The 22594-nt window shown below is 52.1% G+C and overlaps 1 protein-coding gene across 4 annotated transcripts in view; it reads left to right on the top strand.

Moving 5' to 3' along the window:
* Window positions 1-22594, top strand: part of ACOT11 (acyl-CoA thioesterase 11) — a 54260-nt gene that overhangs the window by 30679 nt on the left and 987 nt on the right. The window contains exons 2-17 of one of the 4 annotated variants that reach the window (XM_061121807.1): window positions 940-1004; window positions 1529-1663; window positions 1737-1941; window positions 2896-2965; window positions 8465-8525; window positions 9545-9643; window positions 10455-10590; window positions 12311-12467; window positions 13653-13772; window positions 15270-15414; window positions 17007-17062; window positions 17987-18053; window positions 18369-18452; window positions 19386-19519; window positions 20705-20836; window positions 21746-21872. In XM_061121807.1, the coding sequence (XP_060977790.1) occupies window positions 940-1004; window positions 1529-1663; window positions 1737-1941; window positions 2896-2965; window positions 8465-8525; window positions 9545-9643; window positions 10455-10590; window positions 12311-12467; window positions 13653-13772; window positions 15270-15414; window positions 17007-17062; window positions 17987-18053; window positions 18369-18452; window positions 19386-19519; window positions 20705-20836; window positions 21746-21872 (1793 nt within the window). The remainder of the gene's footprint in view (window positions 1-939; window positions 1005-1528; window positions 1664-1736; window positions 1942-2895; window positions 2966-8464; window positions 8526-9544; window positions 9644-10454; window positions 10591-12310; window positions 12468-13652; window positions 13773-15269; window positions 15415-17006; window positions 17063-17986; window positions 18054-18368; window positions 18453-19385; window positions 19520-20704; window positions 20837-21745; window positions 21873-22594) is intronic. The other 3 variants (XM_061121808.1, XM_061121810.1, XM_061121809.1) reach the window with 3 other exon arrangements.

Raw genomic sequence — 22594 nt, 5'->3', positions numbered from 1 at the left:
CCACCCAGGCTGCGAGCTCCTGGGGCAGCTGCCCTGTTCTCGCTCATTTTGGTCCTCAGCACTGCACTTGGTATCCAGGGGCCCTTGGCAAGGAGCTGCCTCTCCAAAGAACCCACAAGCTGTTCTGGGTCAGACTAGCTTGGTTTAAATCCCAGGGCTACCTCTTAGGGGTCAGTGACCTTAAGCAAGTCAACTTGGTGTGTTTTGACTTTATTGAATTAGCTATGGAATTCTTGTGAGGGGAGCTATCCAAAGAGTATAGCCCCCCAGAATGAGACCCATCCTTTCCCTGAGCCATCACCACCCCCATCCTGTAGCAGTAGCAGGGTCAACATAGGTCATAGCACGTTTTTGCTGCTGAATCCACATCCAGGGTCCTGGATTCCTCATCTTGGGCCTCTGGAGGCCCTGCAGGCAGTGCAGTGTGGTGAGTAGGACCTCAGTCTCAGCGGCTAGACCTCTGGGATCACAGCTGGGCTGGGTACTTACTTGGGCTTCAGTTTCTTAATCTTTAAAATGAATATAATAATGTACCTCTTTCAGAGGTTTGTTGTATGGATAAAATTTGAATTAGGACTTGTAGAGTGCTTAGAAGAGTATCTAATAACTTCATAAGCACTTTATGAATATTAGCGGGGACTTATCACCACAACTGGCAATGGCCATGAAAATGGGAGGACTTCTCATTTGGCGCTGGTGGTAAAGAACTCTCTTGCCAAAGCAGGAGATGTAAGAGTTGCAGGTTTGATTCCTGGGTTGGGAATATCCCCTGGAGGGGGGCATGGCAATCCATTCCAGTATTCTTGCCTGGAGAATCCCATGGACAGAGGAGCCTGGTGGCTGCAAGGAGTCAGATACGACTGAAGCGACTTAGCACGCACGCACGCATGAAAATTGGAACCCCTGTGCCTATCCCTATTTGTCATTTTTCTCACACAGGCAGGTGTCCCCAGCTCTGTTCACAGTGTGATGAGGGAAAGCTGGCCAGAGAGACAGGATGGCAGGTCAGTTCCCCTTCCTCATCCCACCCCATCCAGGGGACTATCAGGCACGCCTACCCCTGTTGCCTGGCAAGTGAGACTCCCAAGCTGGGCCCTGGGCAGAGACTCCTCCTCTTATTCATGAGTTCTAGGATTTTCTCTGCTGGTTCTCCAGCTGGCAGCTGTTCCAGCCCTGGTCTGGATCAGACAGCTGGTCAGTGACTGCCTGGAGCCCTCCCTGTCAGTAGGGCCAAGTGTTGACAACGGGTGAGCACCAGCCGAGGTGCTGCTTCCGATGTCATCTGAAACATGAAGAGCCCGAGGAAAGGGTCCTAATGGGATGAAACAGGAGCAAATCCCTGGGCTTGACTACCGTAGGGCTCACTGTGCTGTGCTGGGCTTAGTTGTCCAGTCGTGTCAGACTCTTTGTGACCCCATGGACTAGCCTGCCAGGCTCCTTGGGGAATCTGAGGCAAAACTTGAAAAAGCTGGCCTACAGCTGAATTAATACTCTGCTCCATCCCTTTCTCCCCACCCCCCTCCCTCAGGTGCAAGGATATGTTACCATGGAATTTGTGACCAAAAGGAAGCTGGGCATAATAAGGGCATCCAGAGAGCCCCTGGGGTCTGAGACCCTGGGCTGGAGGGTGCTGGCCACTCTTGGAGTTGGGTTCTCTTGGCAGGTGGTCTTGGGGATCTCAGGGGCTGGCAGACCTGGAGACTCTGCTGTGGGCTGACCGTCCGCCTGCTCCCCAGGGCCTGGCCTCCGTGTTCTCCAACCGCACATCCCGGAAGTCGGCCTCACGCTCGGACAGCGACAACATGGCCGACGGCGAGGGCTACCGGAACCCCACGGAGGTGCAGATGAGCCAGCTGGTGCTTCCCTGCCACACCAACCAGCGTGGGGAGCTGAGCGTCGGGCAGCTGCTCAAGTGGATCGACGCCACCGCCTGCCTGTCGGGTGAGGCCGAGCCCGGCATGGCCGCCCTCCCAGCCCTGGCCACACACACCAGGGGAGAGGCTGTCCCTGAGCGCCGCCCTCTTCTCTCCTCCCGGCCTTCACTCAGGCCGCTCCACCTGCCTGTGATGCCCTCTTCAAGTTCCACATGCTCAGCTTGGGCCCCACCTCTTGTCCGCAAACCCCCAGGGCTCTGAGTGCTGGTCCTGGACCCTAGGGTCCCTGCTCTGATGCAGCATAGCATTAGACGTGGCTGCTCCGAGGCTGGCAGTAGCAAAACCCGTGGCATTGAGCAGAGTTGAGTGGAGCTTGGATGGAGCTCATTTTGTTGCTTTCCATGCCCCAGTATTCTCCAGCCCACAGGGAGTTCACAGTCTGATGGGGTGGGGGTGGGGGGCAGACAGGAGACCTAACTGTCCCCTGCACTGTCTGATAGGGGTTGGGAAAGGGAGGTAGAACTGGGGCTCTAGGAGAACAGACCTGAGGCGACCCTGACCCATCCCTGGAAGTAGAGAAGGAATTCTAGAAGAACTCAGGCCTGGGAGCAGAGTCCTCAGGATGAGAGTGACTCAGGCAAGCAGACAAAGGTGGGTGAGGCTGCCTGGGCACTTGAGTAGGTCAGGAAGTGGAATGAGCATGGCATGATCATTCATTCGGCGGCTGCTTATTGAGTACTGTGTGCCAGGCACTGCTCTAGGACTGGGCACAGCAGTGAGTAAGATGGGCAAAATTCCTTGCCCTCAAGTGACTTGCGGTCTAGCAGAAGGGAGAGGCACTAGACAGACAAAACCCAGATAAGTAAGACAGGGTCAGGGTGTCGTAATCATGGTGAGGAAAGTAAAGAAGAGTGGGGGTGCGGGCGAGGAGGCAGGCCTTAGCTAGGAAGGTCTGGTATTTGATCAGAGGCCTGGGCCACGGGGAGGCTGCTAACGGATGGCTTTCTTCTCCTGATGCCAGCGGAGAGGCATGCAGGGTGCCCCTGTGTCACAGCCTCCATGGATGACATCTATTTTGAGCATACCATTAGGTAAGTGGCCTCCTGCCTCTCTTTCTGGTCTCCCCATCAGAGCCCAGAGCCTTTCCCCCATCTCCCGCCTCATCAGCCTGTGTGCTGCCTGGCACATGCCTCAGCTGAGGCCCTTTGCAGATGGATGGGGCCAGCCTTTCTGGAGCCATGACCCATCTGCAAGGTGTCTGGGACAGCAGTGGGCTAGGAGCTGCCCCTGTGGCCAGGTGCCATGGGGTGGGCTTCCTCAGCCAGCTTTGGACTTGGATGTTGCTCAAGCTGCAGCATAGGGTGCTGTGTGACTTTGGGGAAATCAATCTCTTTCTCTGGTCCTCAATTTTCTTATCTTCAAAATGGAAGTTGTTCAGTCACTAAGTCATGTCCAACTCTTTGCAACCCCATGGACAGCAGCATGCCAGGCTTCTCTGTCCTTCACTATCTCCCGGAGTTTGCTCAAATTCATCCATTGAGTTGGTGATGCCATCCAAACATCTCATCCTCTGTCACCCCCTTTTCCTCCTGCCCTCAAGCTTTCCCAGCATCAAGATCTTTTCCAATGAGTCAACTCTTCGAATCTGGTGGCCAAATTATTGGAGTTTCAGCATCAGCATCAGTCTTTCCAATGAATATTCAGGATTGCTGGTTAGACTTAATCAGTGAATGCCTTTTGGGGCTTGACTCTTCTCTGTGGGTCATTGGTCATTAGACTGTAGGGAGGCCCCTAGACAAGGTGCCTTGGCAGAGCCTGAGCCAGAAGTTTGGACCATTCAGCCTCTGCTCACATACCTCCAGGAATGGGGAGCTCATTACCTACTAGTTTTGTTTGTTTGATGTCTGTCCTGTTTAGAAGGGTTTTCATTACACTATTCTGAGCTTGGTCTTTACAGTTTTGCTAGGACCCAAGAAGCATGCCAAGCCCTCAGCCCAGGGCAGGCTGCAGGGGCTGCATGCAGTGCTATGGCCTCCAGGCCTGCTTCTGAACTATCAGTGCCCGGGACATCAAGTGCCAAGGACTTATCCAGGACTTCCTGGTGCGCCATGAGTCGTGGTTAATGAGGAAGTTTGGCCAGTCCCTGTACTTACTTATTCAGTCATTCATCACTACCTGTGCCTTTTCTGGACCAGGGCCCATGCTGGGTTTGGAGTCCACAAAGTCAGCTGGAACGTAGTCTCTGTGCCCCAGGAGCTCCCAGTCTGCAGGGAGGCAAATATAGAAACATAATTTCAATTCAAAGGGGTAAATTCCAGACAAATAATGATCTTTGACATATGGGTGCTTTGTAGTACTTATTTTTGAATATCTTATTTTAGAATAGTTTTTGATTTACAAAAACACTGTAAATGGTACAGAGTTTCTATAACATCTTACATTCATATGGTACCTTTGTCACAGTTAATGAACCCATGTGTTGTGCGTAGTTGCTCAGTCGTGTCCAACTCGGTGTGACCCCATGGACTACAGTCCACCAGGCTCCTCTGTCCATGTGGATTCTCCAGGCAAGAATACTGGAGTGGGTTGCCATGCCAATCTTTGAGGGATCTTCCCAACCCAGGGATCAAACCCAGGTCTCCTGCATTGCAGGCAGATTCTTTACCAGCTGAACTACCAGGGAAGCCCTAATGAACCCATACTGATGAGTTATTTGTAAGCCTTTTTAAAAACATGTAAACAATTTTTTACATGGAGTGTGGTTGATTTACAGTGTTCTGTTAGTTTCAGGCATTGTAAAGCAATTATACTCCAGTTAAAAAAAAGGGGGGGGGGGAGGCCCTACTGTATAACACGAGGAACTATATTCAATATTTTATAATAACTGTAATGTCTTTTTACTATTGGTAATTAACTTACTAAGTTCTCAGAACAACACCATGAGATCCTGGCTATTAGTGTCCTCCTTTTTACAGATGAGGAAACTGAGGCACAGAGAAGTAAAGTAACTTACTTTAGGTCTTACAGCTGGTGGAGAACTCAGGGTATACTACAAGCAAGGCAGTCTGGCCCCAGGCAGCTTGCTCTTAACCAATTGGCTCTGCGTGCATGCATGATCAGTTGCTTCAGTTGTGTCCAACTCTTTGTGACCCTAAGGACTGTTACCCACCTTGCTCCTCTGTCCATGGAATTTTCCAGGCAAGAATACTGGAGTGGGTTGCCATGCCCTTCTCCAAGGATCTTCCCGACTCAGGGATCAAACCCCTGTCTCCTGTGTCTTCTGCATTGCAGGTGGATTCTTTTTCCACTGAGGCACCTGGGAAGCCCAACCAATGAGCTACATTGCCTCTGTTTTTGAGGGTGGGTATAAAGGCACTGTGTGGTGTTGAATAAGACTCTTGAGAGTCCCTTGGACAGCAAGGAGATCCAACCAGTCCATCCTAAAGGAAATCAGTCCTGAATATTCACTGGAAGTACTGACGTTGAAGCTGAAACTCCAATACTTTGGATACCCGATATGAAGAACAGACTCATTTGAAAAGACCCTGATGCTGGGAAAGATTGAAGGCAGGAGGAGCAGGGAACAACAGAGGATGAGATGGTTGGATGGCATCACCAACTCAGTGGACACGAGTTTGAATAAACTCCGGAAGTTGGTGATGGACAGGGAGGCCTGGTATGCTGCAGTCCATGGTGTTGTGAAGAGTTGGACACGACTGAGGGACCGAACTGATAGAGGCACTGGAAAAGGAAGTGACAACCCCCTTTAGTATTCTTGCCTGGAGAATCCCCATGGACAGAGAGGCCTGGTGGGTTATAGTCCATAGGGTTGCAAAGAGTTGGACACGACTGAAAGCATGCATGCATAGTGGCACAGGGGCTTCCCTGGTAGCTCAGCTGGTAAAGAATCTGCCTGCAATGCAGGAGGCCCTGGTTCGATTCCTGGGTCGGGAAGTTCCCCTGAAGAAGGGATAGGCTACCCACTTCAGTATTCTTGCCTGGAGAATTCCATGGATAAGGAGCCTGGTGGGCTACGGTTCACGGGGTCACAAAGAGCTGGACACAACTGAGTGACTGAGCACAGCCGTAGTGCCACGGAAGGTAGTCATGGGTGGCTTCCTGGAGGAGGTATTTGAGCTGGCTCCAGTACTGTATGTAGTGAGAATTTGTAGGCCAGTGGAGCTGTGTCTGGGTCCACTCTGAGTCTCTGCTGCCAAAACGGGATCTGACACCTGAGGAGCAATGATAGAGAAGGCTGGGGTGGGGCATGTAGTGATGGATGGGCCTGCCATAGGACCCAGTAGAGTGGAGGTGAGTCTGGGCAGAGGAGGGTGTGGGTGTGTGGGGAAAGCTGGAGAGGGGCCTGGAGCATGGTTGGTGACCTGGAAAGTCCTGGCCACACCCGAGGAAAGCTGGGAAAGGTTTTTTTGTTTTTGCTTTAGCCATTTAAAAATGTCTCAAAATGCATCTCTAAGGAATAAGAATTTTTAAAAAACATAACTTCAATACCACTACTACCTCTAAACAAAATGGACAATTTCTCACCAACATTAAATATCTAGTCAGCGTTCAGTTGCCCACAGTGTCTCTTGAATTTGTTTTATTTTGTTTTGCTTTACAGTTTTTTGCTTTATTTTGTTCAAGTCATGATGCAAATAAGGTTGCATTTGGTTACTTGGTCTCTTAAGTCTTTTTTTTCCCCCTTTGGCCATGCTTCATGGCTCATGGGATCCTAGTTCCTTGACCAGGGATGGAACCTGGTCCCCAGCAGTAAAATCACTGAGTCCTAACTACTGGACTGCTGGGGAATTCCCTCAAGTCTTTTTTTTAACCTGTAGGCCCTACATTTCCCCCATCACCCTCTCCCCACACCCTCTCCTCCTTCCTCCCACTCCCTGTCTCTCTCTGTTTTTCCTTGAAGTTTGTTTGTTGAAGAACCTTGGTCATTTGCTCCCTAGGATTCTCCATCATCTGGGTTTTACTGTTAGCATCACTGTGGTGTCATTTAACATGTTCCTCTGTCTTCCAAGAGTATTGGTCCTGGGGAAGGGCTCTATTACAACTGGCTGAAAAGGTCAGTTTTGTCTATAGGCACTGCCTCTGGAGGGGTTTTGGGAAAATAGGGGCTTTAAGGGGCCCCCAAGGAGGCTGGGCAGTGACTCTGGGGATGGAGCCAATTTTGACCTGAGCTGGAAGACAGTCAGGAAGGAAGAGAAGCTTGAGAGTCCAAATGGGTGACTGCTTGGCTTTAGGGGAGGCTAGAGAGGAAGTGGAGAGGGGAGGAGGAGGAAGGGGAAGGGTCATATTTTAGCATTGCAAAAAGTAGATTTTTTTTTAAATTGGTGAGTCAGGAAAGTTCTTTTTCTAATATTTTATCATGAAAACTTTCAAAATTATAGAAAAGTTGAGTAGTGGTGTGATCATTACCACTGAGAGTCAGTAATTAACACTTTTCTAAATTTGCTTTATCTGTCTGTGGATAAATACAGGCATTCAGTTCAGTTCAGTCGCTCAATCGTGTCCGACTTTTTGCGACCCCCATGAACCGCAGCACACCAGGCCTCCCTGTCCATCACCAACTCCTGAAGTCCACCCAAACCCATGTTCATTGAGTCTGTGATGCCATCCAACCATCTCATCCTCTGTCGTCCTCTTCTCCTGCTCTCAATCTTTTCCAGCATCAGGGTCTTTTCAAATGAGTCATCTCTTCGCATCAGGTGGCCTAAGTATTGGAGTTTCAGCTTTAACATCAGTCCTACCAATGAACACCCAGGACTGATCTCCTTTACGATGGACTGGTTGGATCTCCTTGCAGTCCAAAGGACTCTTGAGTCTTCTTCAACACCACAGTTCAAAAGCATCAATTCAGCGCTCAGCTTTCCTTATAGTCCAACTCACATCCGTACATGACCACTGGAAAAACCATAGCCTTGACTAGACAGACCTTTGTTGACAAAGTAATGTCTCTACTTTTTAATATGCTGTCTAGGTTGGTCATAACTTTCCTTCTGAGGAGTAAGTGTCTTTTAATTTCTTGACTGCAATTATTGCACTTTGCAGATATTGCATTTTTTACAACTTGAAATTTTGTAGCAACCCTGCATTGAGCAAATCTATCGACCTCATTTTTTCCAACATTGGCTCATTTAGTGTCTCTGTGTCACATTTTAGTAATTCTTGAAATATTTTAAACTTTTTCATTATTATATTTTTTATGGTGATCTGTATTAGGAGGGTAAAACTTTGGGGGCTACAAGAAGGTGGGGGGTGGGGGAGCTTTCCTTAGGAGGGACTGTTGAGTTGAGAGCAAAGAGAATCTTGAGCGTTCATTGGACTAGGGGGAGCAGGGGAAAGGGGGAGATGAATGACATCATGCCACTCCTCTTGCCTCAGCTTCCCCACCTGTAAAATGGGGGTGCTAACACTGTCTTGCCAACTTACTTTGGTAGCATCATAGATGTGAATATGCTCTGTATGCCATAACGTTCTTTGGCCAGTTCCCCTTGGCAGAGGCCCCACAAGTATCTGAGGCCCTGGTTCTCTCCATCTGTCCCTCTGGATGGCTCAATCTCTTGCTTTTCCCTCCTCAGTGTTGGACAAGTGGTGAATATCAAGGCCAAGGTGAACCGGGCCTTCAACTCCAGCATGGAGGTAAGCCACTGGGTGGGTGGTTTCCACTTTCTCTTTGTTCTCAGCCCCCAGCCTGGGAGTACTCATGCTCACACTCACAGTGCCCTGGCTGAGGATACAGAGTTCTGAAATAGCTGACAAGTTTGGGAGGATCCTAGGGATCTAACTGTCCAATGGCCATAACACAGAAGGGGAAACTGAGGCCAGGGAGGGGAAGGGACGTGCCTCAGGTGGCCGAGCCATGTGGCAAGGAGGTCCTTGATGGTGATTCCACTGTGGGCCTTGACTTCCAGCTTCCTGGGTCTTCATACCTAATGTCAGACCCTCTGTTCAGCAGCCAGGTGAATGCAGGGAGGACAGCCACTGTGCTTAGCCCTGATGTCAGTGGGCTGAAGCAGTGAGAGCACTAGAATTTGGTCCATTAGCTTACCTCCCACAGCCTCTGTCTTCACATCTGTAAAATGGGAACATGATTCCTATGCTGCCAGATTGTGGAAGGTTTAATGAAAGGACTCTTTGGTGATGCACAGGGCTCTGTGAGCTCTAGTGGAGGGCCTCTATTTCCCACTTACGGATGTCAGGCCCAGGCAATTTTACCCAGCTGGGCCAGTGGTTACTGAGGCATCACTGAGGCTTGGATAGCAGAATCTTGACTGTAGCTCTGGACACCCCATAAGTGCTCAAGGTCTCCCTATGGACCCCCAAGCTGTCTGTCCTTCCAATTTAGCCAACACTTATATTAACTTACTTCAAGCCGTTTCATAACACAGTCTCATTTTGATCCTCTCAATAACCCTGTGAGGGTAGGTACAATCATCCCCATTTTACAGGTGAGGAAACTGAGGCCCAGAGAAAGGAACTGACATGCCCAAGGTTCCCCAGGGAGCCAGGGCCAGCATCAGAGCCTATCCCAGGTCTCTAGCCCCCTGGACTTGGTGATACAGAAATACCAGAGGCCAGGCCTGGTGACGCGTCCCATCTCAAGCTGTAGGATTCTCGTTCCTCCCGCCTCTCTTGTGCACCTTGCTCTTCCTTTCCAGGTGGGCATCCAGGTGGCCTCTGAGGACCTGTGCTCTGAGAAGCAGTGGTGTGTGTGCAAGGCCTTAGCCACCTTTGTGGCCCACAGGGAGCTCTCCAAGGTAGGTGGCTATACCTGACCGCTCTATGCTGCCAAGCCACCTGGGTGCCTTTCCCGGGTGGTGATTCTGGGGGGTTGGTGGAGTGGTAGAGATGGGGGCGCAGCAGGAAATCCACAGCTTCCAGAAGAAGGCCTATCCCCCACTGCGGTTGAACCCCAAGTGCCTCCCTGCTCTGCTTTTCCCCTGCTCTTCCCGTGCACCTCACTCCAGGATTCTTCAGGTCTTTCCATTGCCTTCCATGTCCTGCCTGGACATTCCTCATCCACAGTTCCTTTGCTCAAGTTTGGGGGGGCGGGGGGGGACCCTGGAGGATGAAAGTGATGTGTCAGTCAACATGGAGATGGAAGATGGGGAGAAAGAGGGGACAAGACTTGTGACCATCCAGGAGCCCCAGGTGTGAGATGATTACTAGGGGGGCAGTTGTTGTTGAGTCACTAAGTCACGTCCAACTCTTTGTGACCCCATGAACCACAGCACGCCAGGCTCCCCTGTCCTTCACTGTCTCCTGGAGTTTGCTCAGATTCATGTCCATTGAGTCGATGATGCTGTCCAACCATCTCATCCTCTGCCGTCCTCTTCTCCTCCTGCCCTCAATCTTTGCCAGCATCAGGGTCTTTTCCAATGAGTCGGCTCTTTGCATCAGGTGGCCAAAGTATTGGAGCTTCAGCTTCAGCATCAGTCCTTCCAATGAATATTCAGGGTTGATTTCTTGTAGGATTGACTGGTTTGATCTCCTTGCAATCCTGGGGGGACAGGCCCTCATGATTTCAGGGAATTTGTCCTGAAACCCCCCACTCCACCCCTGCCACAGGTGAAGCTGAAGCCAACCCTGCCACGGACCGAAGAGGAGAAGACGGAGCACAGTGTGGCGGCCGAGCGCCGGCGCATGCGGCTGGTCTACGCCGACACCATCAAGGACCTCCTTGCCAACTGCGTCATTCAGGACGGTGAGTGTCATGGGTGGGGAGGGCAGCTCGTGTCCTACGTGCTCCCCTCTGTCTGGGGGAGAGAGAGGAAGGAAGTCTCCCTGGGGTATCCACCTAATGATGGCCTCAGGCCTGGATAACCCTCTTGCCTCAAGGCTCCTTAGGGGAAAAGGGAGCATTTGGACCTCTCGCCCAGCTCCCAGGGGCTGTGAAGATGAAGCTGGGACACATGGAAAACACTTTGTCATCCACTAAATGCATTTGGGTCTCTAGGAGTCAAGGTATTTGGGAAGGTAGTATTGAGCTTGGCTTTGAGGACCCTAGGACTTTAAAAAAGAAAAGCATATATTGGGTTGGCCAAGAAGTTCATTTAGGTTTTTCTGTAAGATGTTCCTTCTTTGGGCCAACTCAGGAGACAGGTAGCTAGATAGGTAGATAGATTGAGATAGCTCTAGGGATAAAAAATAATATTCTATCTAGGGATAGAATAAAAAGCAAGACTTGCTTCTACTCGCTTCTGCCCCTCCAAAAAGGCAGCTACTATTACTCATTTGGGGGCATCTTTCCAGAAGTATTCCCTGCATATTTATGCATAAAAAACAAAGTGAAAGTGTTGGTCACTCAGTTGTGTCCGACTCTTTGCAACCCCATGGTTTGTAGCCCACCTGTAGGCTCCTCTGTCCATGAAATTCTCCAGACAAGAATACTGGAGTGGGTAGCCATTCCCCTCTCCAGGGGATCTTCCTGACCCAGGGATCAAACCTGGGTCTCCTGCATTGCAGGCAGATTCTTTACTGTCTGAGCCACCCAGGAAGCCATATTAATGCATACTACCTATCATTTCAACCCTCCCTTTTTACCCCATAGGGGAATGGTACCTACTGTCCTATATCTTTCTCCTTTCCCCTTAAAAGCATATCCTACAGATTGTCCTATACCAGCACACAAGATCTACTTTGGACTGGGAGGATTTTGACAGGTGGAGAGATGAAGCAAGGTTTTTCTGACAGAGGACACAGGCTGAGGGCAAAGGTCTAGAGGGGTGACCTTGGTTTTGTTCTCTGATCTCCAGAAAATGAGAATGCAGAGTCTTCCTGGAAACCTAAAGGAGGCAATTTTAGGACCCATCAAGGATAGTTCAGCCACTCAGAGTGGAGAGAGAGCAGGCAGTAGTAGTGAACCCCAGTGAAGGCAGTGAGTTATGCTCTAGATTCCATGTGCCCTATTTATGTGGGGCCTGGAGGCCATGGCAGGCCCAGCTCTTCCTATAGTTGTCAAGGCCCCTGGCAGCATCCATCCCACTGCAGCCGCTGTGGATTCCTCCTGTCGTGACAGTCCTTCTACCCAAGGGTCAGTCTAGATGCCTTAGCCTGGCGTCTGGGCCCTTATCTGAGCCTTATGTTATGCTGTCCCTTTAGTTGTCCTCAGCTGCAGCTAAGCCAGAGTCTTGTTGCTCCCTATGACTGTCCTGCCTGTCTGGTTTCCAGACCTTGGCTCGGGGCTTCAACTGCTCTCCTCCCTGCCTGTGGCATCCCTGAGTAGCCTGTACACCAAGCGAAAGACCTCCTCTTTCACAGGCCTCCCCCGTTGAGCTCTCTCCCCCTGGGAGATACGTGGCACCTCCTTGGTGCTGAGTGAATAAGAGAAGCTGTATGGAGCAGGGGGGTGTCCTGGGCTGCCCGTGGCAGGGTCTGCCCTCGGGAATCTTCTCACCTCCCTCGCTCTATCCCTCCTTGGTCAGATCTGGAGAGCAGAGACTGTAGCCACATGGTGCCGGCCGAGAAGACGCGGGTGGAGAGTGTGGAGCTGGTCCTGCCCCCCCACGCCAATCACCAGGGCAATACTTTTGGGGGCCAGATCATGGCCTGGATGGAGAACGTGGCCACCATTGCAGCCAGGTGCCTCCTCTTCTTTCTTCCCCTCCTTCCCTTGGCCAGCTCCCTCTGGGGCAGAAACCCTGACTTGCATTGTGCAGGCATTGTGCTTGCATTGTGCTGGCATTCAAGTCTTCAGAAGCTTGACTGTTCTTATAGGGTAAGCTGGGGCCTTCAGACCCAGGGAGCCAGAGAGGAATGATTTTCTGTGAGCTCGCCAGGGGAAATGTCAAGCCCTCAGCTGGCACCAGGGCCTCCCCTTGCCCTGGCCCTGCCCACTCACTTCCTGGATTTTATACTCTTTGCAAAGCAAGCCATTTGCCCTTCTCCTTCCCACCCACCCCACCATGCTCCCAGCTCTTGTCTCCCCTCCTGGCTGACCTTCCACCTTGTAGTCCCACTATTCTTTGCTAAAATCCTGTCTATCCTCTAAGAAGCCTCTTTAACTGTCCCCTTCTCCCTAAAGGTGGAAAGAATTCCTTCCCTCTCCTATAACCTCTGTACCTGTCTGGGACTTATTCTGCTCCAAGTATTGGAGCATATTTTTATAGTTATGATGACCAACATTTATTAACTGACACTGTCATACCTCCACGACTTTGTACTTGCTGTTCCCTCTGATAGGAGTGCCTTCCCTAACCCTTATCCTCCTCAGCCAGGCGAATTCTTCCACCCTTTGGAGCCCAGCTCCAGTGGCCCTTCCTCTGTGTTTACCCTGTGGACATAGTGCATAAGCAATGCCATTTTGGGCAGCCTAAACTATGAGTGCAATACGATCTCAGAGGAGGGTCAGAGTGTGGATAGTCAGGGAGGGCTTCCTAGAGGAGGAGTATGTCAGCTGGGCCTTGAATGACAAGTATTTTTGGGTAAGAGGAGGGCTTCTAGGTAGTAGGAACAGCAGGTGCTAGGATATAAACATTGAATGGAAAAGGTTTATTGCAAGCCCTCCTGTGTGTCACCTCAAATTCAGCTTTTTTCCAGCTATACATGGATCTCAGTATTCTAAGCTGTGGGGTGGGACTTTAGTTCTCTTCCTCTGAGTAGAGCTGTCACTGGGTTGGGTGGGAGTGGGTGGGCCAGAGGGTGGTGCATGTGTCTCTGGGCAGGGTCTGGGGATGGGGGCAGGGAGAGAAGGCTGGCTTGCCCAAGCCAGTGGCTGAAGCACTGGAGGGTGCTTTGTCCTATCCCCTGACCCCCGGCCTCTTCCAGCCGGCTCTGCCGTGCCCACCCTACCCTGAAGGCCATTGAGATGTTCCACTTCCGGGGCCCATCCCAGGTTGGGGACCGTCTGGTGCTCAAGGCCATCGTGAACAACGCCTTCAAGCACAGGTGAGGGGCTGGGGTGGATGAGACGGGGCCCCTGGGACTGAGGGCTCTTCCTGACCTGAGAAGGGACATTCCTCAAAGTGTCAGAAGCTGTTTCCCCTGTAGACGAGGTCTGTGGGGTCTGAACTCTGGCTGCTGGGTCCCTGCACCATCACTAGGATTCACTCTGATGTTCTTCCTCGGGGCTCCCCATCCTGTGTCACACCACGTGCCCTATGTCTTGGTCTCTCTCCCTGGCTCCTGCCTCTGATCCTGCCACACTGTGGATGCTTCGGTCACGGGGCACCTCTTGCCAGTGTTCTGTTGTTTATCGAACCCTTCCCCACCCTTTTCCTAAAACCGCAAATAGTTCCCAGAACCCTTATCTTTGTAATGGATTCTGATACCCAACGAAAGCTTACTTAAAGTATGCATCTCTTTTGATGATTTCAGAGATGTGGTGATTTTCAGTAATATGTAGTCATTAACAGTGAGGGATCAGGAGCCAGGCTGCCTGGGTTCAAATTTGGCTTACCTCTTAGCATCTGTGTGACTTTGGGCAAGTTACTTAACCCTCTGAGCCTCAGTTCTTTCACCTTAGAGAACCAGGGCTCACCACAGCTACCTCATAATTGTGAGGATTCAATGAGAAGTTACTGTTTAATAGTATAATGACAGAGAGAACGTTCACTGAAGGTCAGCCATTGCTGCTGCTATTATTTTTATTATTATTATCATCATTATCATTTTACTATTCGTCTGATAAGCACACATTCTGCTGTTGTGCAGAGCAAAAAGTCCTGAGCTAGGATCTGTGAGGCCTGGTTTCTAGTGCAGATTCTCTTCCTGACTGTTGTGTGACCTTGGGCAAGTTAGTGCCCTGTTCTAGGCATTGATTTCCCCATCTGCATGAAGTCTGCATTCCTAAGTGAGGGGAATGGAGGCGGCTGCTATTTTATAATTCATCAGACAGTTGGAGATACAGAGACGGCTGCAACTGAGCTGTCGGGAGCACGGCTGTTAGAGCACTGGTGAATATGTTTATAATGAGCATTTTCTCTGATTAGGCCCTGCCCCTCCACTTCCTTTCTTATGTCTTTCCATAACCCTTTATTTTTACATAAACATATTTTATATAGACGTTTGTTTCCCCATCCCCTCGCTGTTAGCGCATGAGAACCTGGACTGCACAGGTTTATCCATTTCTGTGACCCCCAGAGATGAGCATGGGCCAGGGGTGCAGCAGGTGCTGTGTAAACATTGTTGAAAGGGAACGCTTCTGAGTTTCCCGCCCAGCAGTCTCTGATCCAGGCTGTGGAAGGAACGGCAGGAGTACATGTGTGTGTGTGTGTTCGTGTGCACACATGTGTGTTGGGGAGGGGTGGCCTCGGGAAGGCAGGAGTACGTGTGTGTGTGCGCGCACGCGTGCGTGTGTGTGTGTTCGTGTGCACACATGTGTGTTGGGGAGGGGTGGCCTCGGGAAGGTCTGTCCAGCTGACAGCATCCCTCCCTCCCCCTTAGCATGGAGGTGGGCGTGTGCGTGGAGGCCTACCGCCAGGAGGCCGAGACCCATCGGCGGCACATCAACAGCGCCTTCATGACCTTCGTGGTCCTGGGGGCAGATGACCAGCCTCAGATGCTGCCCTGGATTCGGCCCCAGCCTGGGGTGAGTGCCCTGCTACCAGCCCCCTTCCCCCTCTGCCCAGGGGTGGCAGGACTGGGGAGCATGGACCCAGCTCTTTCCTTCTGCTGGGGCTCAGCTTGGCCTTGAGTGCCCTGCTGTGACCCCCAGGGGTGCCCCTTGTGCTTTTTGGAAGAACTTGAACCATGTGTGTGGGCCTCCCTCGTTGCTGGGTGTTAACCAGCACTCCTGAGCCTGCAGAGCTGTAAAAGCACTGGCTTTGGGGTCAGAGGTGGGTTGGACCCCACCTTGGCCACGTTCTGACGGGTGTCCTCTTTGAGCTTCAGTCCCATCTTTTAAGAGGGAATATCTGCAGTTCCTGCCTTATAGGACTGTTGGGGAGACACTGATCCTGTGCCTGACTAAGTGGCAGCTGCTCTGACCATGGTTACAGAGGAGTAAAAAGAGTAGGGATGAGACTCAGGGACCAGGGGTCCAGGCTGACCCTAAAAAATGTTCCCTTGTGCCTCCTGAGGGCCAGGCTAGGGCTTGCTTCCAGGGGCTGGGGATTGACCTTGGTGAGGTTGCCTCTTCTCTCCCAGAAGGTCCCTTGGCCTGCCTCGCCTCACAAGGCCGAGCACAGACTGTGAAACCTCTGCTCTAGAGCCCGGCGTTGGGCAGTCAAGACGGGTGGTGGGCAAAGGAGTGGGGAGCCTGAAGACAGTGGGACAGGAGACAGTCTGTGATGTCCTTTAAGGTCTTTGCCAATTAATGTCCACGAGCGAGGAGACATTAGAGGTACTGGTTCAGAGGTGGGCCCCGGGCTAGGCCATCTAGATTCTGTTCCTGGCCACACTTCTTAGCCCTGTGACCTTGGATGAGCCACTTAGCCTTTCTGTGCCTCAGTTTCCTCCTCTGTAAAATGAGGATAGTACTGGGAGTTCCCTGATGGCCTCGTGTTTAGAATCCCAGGATTTCATTGCCATGCTGTTGCTCAGTTGCTGAGTCGTGTCTGACTCTTTGTGACCCCATGGACTGTAGCACACCAGGCTTCCCTGTCCTCCACTTTCTCCTGGAGTTTGCTCAGGGTCATGTCCATTGAGTTGGAAGTGCCATCTAACCATCTATCCTCTGGCACCCTCTTCTTCTTTTACCTTCGGTCTTTCCCAGCTTCAGGGTCTTTTCCAGTGAGTCGACTCTTCACATCAGGTGGCCAAAGTATTTCCATGACGCAGGTTCAATCCCTGGTGGGGGAACTGAGTAGCTGCAAGCTGCGTGGTGTGGCCAAAATAAAATAAAATGGGTGTAGTACTAGTGCCAAACACAGAGGGTTCTCATAAGATTTAGAGGCAGTTTTGTGTGGAAACCACTTTAGAAGCATGCCTGCCCATCGCAAGGTTTAGTGAGGGCAGGTGGTGTTCCCAAAGTCACTCAGGGGTGTGAGGGGAAGCTGGGGCTGGAACTCAGGGACCGGGCACTGTGCTGTCCAGGCTGCCCCTGTGTGACCTGAAGTCCGCTTCAGGACTTGCAGGGAGGGTCTCCTTGGGCCCTTTGGGGGAGGAGGGCTGGCGGCAGTGGGGGCTGGGCGAGCTGGTTGTCCTGTGCCCACCACAGTCTGTCTGGGCTCCTCTCCCCAGGATGGCGAGCGGCGGTACCGAGAAGCCAGTGCCAGGAAGAAGATCCGCCTGGACAGGCAAGTGGAGGCCGGGTGGCGGGAGGGGACACGGCGTCAATTCTGTCTCAGCTCCCTGTCTGCTCCCTGCCTCTGGGAACTTGCCTGTCTTTGGAGCTGCCCCTGGGCTGGGCCTTTACATCTGGGCAGTCTCTGGTCTTGGCCTCATGACACAGCGGTCTTACTGGCCCCTCACTGTACAGGTGAGGATGCTGGGGACAGAGGGATTAGGTGTCCACGGGCACACAGATAGGAATGATTGGCAGAATGAGAATTTGAACCTGGGCAAGTGTGGCCAATTTTACATCTTGTGTCCCTCCCGTTGATTCCGGTGATGCCCATTTGGAGATGAACAAAGAAAGACTCTGAGAGGAGGTGAGCAATTGCTTGTGATGCAAATCCAGGTGTGAATGATTGCTACCAAAGCACTTTACATGCCGAAAAGTGCTGTAAATGCACCAGGGTTTACCATCTAATATTAATAAGAAAAATGTGCATTTAGGGAGGGGTTTAGCAACCCACTTCAGTATTCTTGCCTGGAGAATCCCATGGACAGAGGAGCCTGGTGGGCTACAGTCCATAGGGTTGCAAAGAGTCAGACATGACTGAGCGAATAACACACCATATGCCAAATGCTGTTCTCCTCCTGATTGACCCCGTGAGGGATCAGGTGTGACTACTGATCCCATCTTACAGGTGAGGACACTGAGCATAAGGGTGAAGTCACTCGGCAAGGGTTAGGGGTCTATGCCTTTCCCCGGGAGTCCCCACCTCTGAGTGTGCGTGTCCTCAGCTGCTGCCTTCTGTGTGCCCACCCAGTCTCCCTGGCCACATAGGGGTGCCTCCCACCCTGCTGGGCTGAGCAGAGGGCCTGGCACACAGTAAGCCTGCTGAGAAGAGGTGGGCCCCAGAGGGACCAAGGTTGTCGTCTTCCCTCTCTCCCAGGAAGTACATCGTGTCCTGTAAGCAGGCGGAGATGCCCCTCTCTGTCCCCTGGGATCCTAGCAACCAGGTAAGGCCTTCTGCTCTGTGTGGACAGTCCTCAGACCTGTCGGGGACCCCCAGTCCCCCTTCTTGCAGGAGGCCCAAAGAGGGCAGGATACTCTGCGTCAGGACTGGCTCAGTGAGCCAAGGGCTTTCCTGTGTCCCCCTGCTTGGCAGGAGAGAGCTGAGGCCCCAAGGGGAGGAGGAGTCTGGCCCAGCCCGGCCTCCTTTCCCAAAGCCCAGGGCTCCTTCCTTCACGTGCAGTTTCCTCTCCACACATCAGAGTGGGCCTGGCACGGAGCCCCGAGGAAGGGGGTGCTGAGGCTGCTGTGTGTCTGTGCAGGTGTACCTGAGCTACAACAATGTCTCCTCCCTGAAGATGCTCGTGGCCAAGGACAATTGGGTGCTGTCCTCGGAGAGCAACAAGGTAGCAGACCCCACCCTCCCAGCTCTCCTTCCTCCTCTGAGCAGCCAGAGGTGTTGACTGTGAGCTGTGAAACCCTCTCGAACCACATAAGTCAGAGGGGGATTCCCTAAGAGGCCCTGGGTGAGTCATGAAACCAACCCACTTACAGAAGCCCACCTGTCCCCTCGAGGCCTGGCGTGGCTCGGATGGGGGCTGGGGGCAGGGGTGGGCTGAGGGTGGGCTGAGCTCTGCCGCTTCTGCCTGTGTCCTGGGATGGGTCACCTCCCCACAGTGACACCGTGGCTGGCTGGACGCCTGGCTCTCAGGATCCATTCTGGTTCCGCATTAGTTACTGCTGCTTTATCTTTTTCTTTAAGAAAATTTTTTTTGACATTTAAAAATTGAGGTATAATTTACATACAGTAAAACTTCCCCTTTTTAGTGTATAATCCTGCTAGTTTGGAAAACACATAAAGTTGTATCATCACCACAGTAATCAAGATATAGAACATTACCATAATACCTCTAATTTTTCTGTCTCCTTTGTGATTAAGCTTCTTCCCACCCCAATCCCTGGAAACCACAAGCCAGTTTACTATGCCTTTCGTTTGGTCTATTTGAGAATGTCCAGTAAAGGGAGTCATACAGTATGTAACCTTTGACGAATTTCCTTAGGCACAGTGCATTCACTTGTGGGAAGTGATGTGTATGTTCTGTTTCACATCGAGTACCATTCCATCTGACTAGTGTTTATCCATGCAGTCCCTGCTTCTTCAGACTATCCACTTTGTGCTGAATCTCCCGTTTTTCACGGGGCTGCCACCGAGGCTCAGAGAGGTTGAGTCACTTGTTCATAGACACACAGCAATCAGTGAGGCCCTGACTTCCAGCCCGGGTGCCCAGCATAGTCTGAGGAGGAGACGAGGGAACGAGGCCGCCCTCTGTCCCATGCAGGTCCGCCTGTACACTCTAGAGGAGGACAAGTTCCTCTCCTTCCACATGGAGATGCTGGTGCACGTGGACACAGCCCAGGCCTTCCTGCTGCTCTCTGACCTCCACCGGAGGCCTGAGTGGGACAAGCACTGCCGGTAGGTGCCAGAGGGTGGGGGTCCCGGGGGGTGGGGGTGGGGAAGGGGGCCCTGAGGTGTCTCCTCCTGCTGAGCCATCCGCCACTGCTCTGGGCCCCTTGCTGGCTTTTATCTAAGGGTGGGTTATGGGAGGGGAGGTGCTATGGTTATGTGTTAGGTGAGTATCTGAGTTATGGGTATTCCAAGCCCTCAGGGAAGAGACTGAGCCTGGAATTGGAGGTGGGGGCCTGGCCCAACTAACTGTGTGACCATGGGCCAGTCATGTCCTTTCTGGGCCTCAGTTTCCCCCCTCTTAAATTGGATATTTGAGGTGTGGGTGTGTATTTGCATAGGGGTATCTCAGTGATTTTCAAACTGAGTTCTGCCTTCTGAGAGGGGGCTTGGGGACTGCTTAGAGAGGTGGTTGGGAAGTGGAGGGGTGGGTGGGAACTCCTCCCAGACTTAGGGTAACTCAGAGAATGTCCAGTTTGCTCAATTTACCAAGTTTGCCAGTTCTTCATACAGATATGTGAAGGGAAAGGTGGCAGGTTTGGACAGGGTTTTGTCTCTGCGAGGATGTCCTTTTGAGTGTGTGTTGGTATAAGCCTGGGTGTGTCTACCTGGGCACATGTGTGTAGCATACCCGCGTCTGAGGGCACAGCTCTGGCACCCAACCTGTGCACATCCCAGACCTGCTTCCTTATTAGCTCTGTGGCTGTGGGTGAGTTATTTCTCTGAGTCCCAGCCCCTTCATCTATTAAATGGGGATACTCAGAGTCCAGCTGCATGGGCTGATGTGGCATTAAATGAGATGATACCCATAAGCTCTTAGAACAGTGCCTGCCACACGGTGGGCACTCACTGAATACTCAGCACGGCTACTAAATCATCACACGTCTGTGTATATGCGTTTGCACACACATGGACAGACATCTGTAGTTCTGTATGTGCATCAGTGGGTGTCCATGTGTTTGTTCATGTGTGCCCACAGCTGGGGTTTATCTGCTTGTGTGCGAGTCTGTGAGCCCTGGTGTGTATGTCCACTTTGGCCAGGCTTTTCTGCCCTCCTGTGGTCCCTGCTGAGCAGTCTGGGGGTAATGTCCCCCAAGCATGTGCTCAGGATGGCTGAAGCGTGTGGAGTGGGGTGCAGCTGGGTCAACCCTGCTGTCACACGCGGCGCCTGTGACCCCTGTGGACTCTGCACAGGAGCGTGGAGCTAGTGCAGCAGGTGGACGAGGATGATGCCATCTACCATGTCATCAGCCCCGCCCTCGGTGGTGACCCCAAGCCCCAGGACTTCATCATCCTGGCCTCTCGACGGAAGCCTTGTGACATCGGGTTCGTGCCTGCCTGCTGGGGTGGGAGGTGGGCAGGTTCATCTTTCTCCCCAGGGAGGGGACATCTGTGTAGAGTCAGCCCTCATTCCTATGGCCTCAGGACCTCAGTGTAAAATCAGTGGCCATGGTCTTACTGGGGGTAGAATGGAGAATAAGAGGACATACTGCCCTTTCCAGTCACTCATCCTCTAAAGCAGGGTGGTTTCTATCCCTGGTGTAGTGAGGGTGCCGTGCCCCAGGTCACAGACAGGCCAACTCTCACATGGCCCACTCCTTGGCCTCCAGCCTCTCAAAGCCCCATGTTGCCTGAAGGGTGGTAAGGCTCCCAGCTGCACCATGGTGAGAATGCTGGAGAAATGGCATCACTTATGCTAGTTAAGTTGCTCAGTCGTGTCCAACTCTTTGAGACCCTGTGGACTGCAGCCCACCAGGCTCCTCCATCCATGGGATTCTCCAGGCAAGAATACTGGAGTGGGTTGCCATTTCCTTCTCCAAGGGATCTTCCCAACCCAGGGATCGAACCCATGTCCCCCACATTGCAGGCAGACGCTTTAACTTCTGAGCCACCAGGGAAGCCCTAGCATATCACTTATGCTACAGACAGTCAAAAAGATGAAGCACAAAAACCCAAAGTGTAGCACTGCTTCCCTGGGGTGGGGAGGGGGAGGCCGGGAATGTTTCCAGAAGGTCCACAGTGCAGTCACCCTGGTACCTGGTGAGTCCAGAACTGCTCACCCACAGGCACGTCCTGTCTAGAACCTCCTTTCCAGCTTGACCTGGAGCCAGGCTGTGGGCCTTAGACTCTGGTGAGGGCATCACTGCAGCAGGGCCCTGGTCAGTTCTGGAGGGGGTTTCTGGAAGCTGGCCCTCATTCTTTCCTGTGCTCCTCCTGCACACTTCTTCCATACAGGGAACCCTATGTCATTGCGCTGAGGTCAGTTACACTGCCCACGCACCGTGAGACCCCAGAGTACCGGCGTGGGGAGACTGTCTGCTCAGGCTTCTGCTTCTGGCGCGAGGGGGACCAGTTAACCAAGGTGAGGCCTAGTGTCTCCTTTCCCTTCCCACCCGGATTCACCCCAAAGCCACACTTGTGTCCAGAGCTCAGTGCTGTCCAGACCTCAGCACTCCCACTGGCCAGTAAGCTCTCTCTTCCAGCTGTAGAGAGCCTAAGAGTGTCAGGGCCTAGAAAGGAGCCTTCAATAAGACCTAATCTGTGCAAAGACAAGTCCAAGGCCACAGTTGAACCAGGCCTGTGTTAGTTGCTCACTCGTGTCCAACTTTTTGCAATCCCATGAACTGTACCCCACCAGGCTCCTCTGTCTGTGGGATTCTCCAGGCAAGAATACTGGAGTGGATTGCCATTCCCTTCTCCAGAGGATCTTCCCAACCCAGGGGTCGAACCCTGGTCTCCTGCATTGTGGGCAGATTCTTTACTATTTGAGCTACAGGAAAGTCTCTAAAACTCCATCTTCTTATGTACCCCTTTCATGTCTAGGAAGGCCCTCAGGGGCCTCATCAGGGCAGTCACTGTTACCTGGCTGGATGAAAGTGGGCTAGCTGGGAAACTCAGGGCACCTTCCTCAGATCACAGCTGTTAGGGCCCTGAGACACCCCATGTAGAGACTTGGACATTTGCTAACTTAGTGTTCCCTGGGGTTATTCTAACTGCTTGCTGCAGATTTGCTGACAAGGGCTTAGTCGTGTCCTACTTTGCCACACCATGGACTGTAGCCTGCCAGGCTTCTCTGTCCATGGG

The sequence above is a fragment of the Dama dama genome, chromosome 20 (assembly GCF_033118175.1).
Source record: "Dama dama isolate Ldn47 chromosome 20, ASM3311817v1, whole genome shotgun sequence".
Lineage (NCBI taxonomy): Eukaryota > Metazoa > Chordata > Mammalia > Artiodactyla > Cervidae > Dama > Dama dama.
Note: the sequence above shows the minus strand (reverse complement) of the source record. Positions and strands in the feature narration are given on the sequence as shown.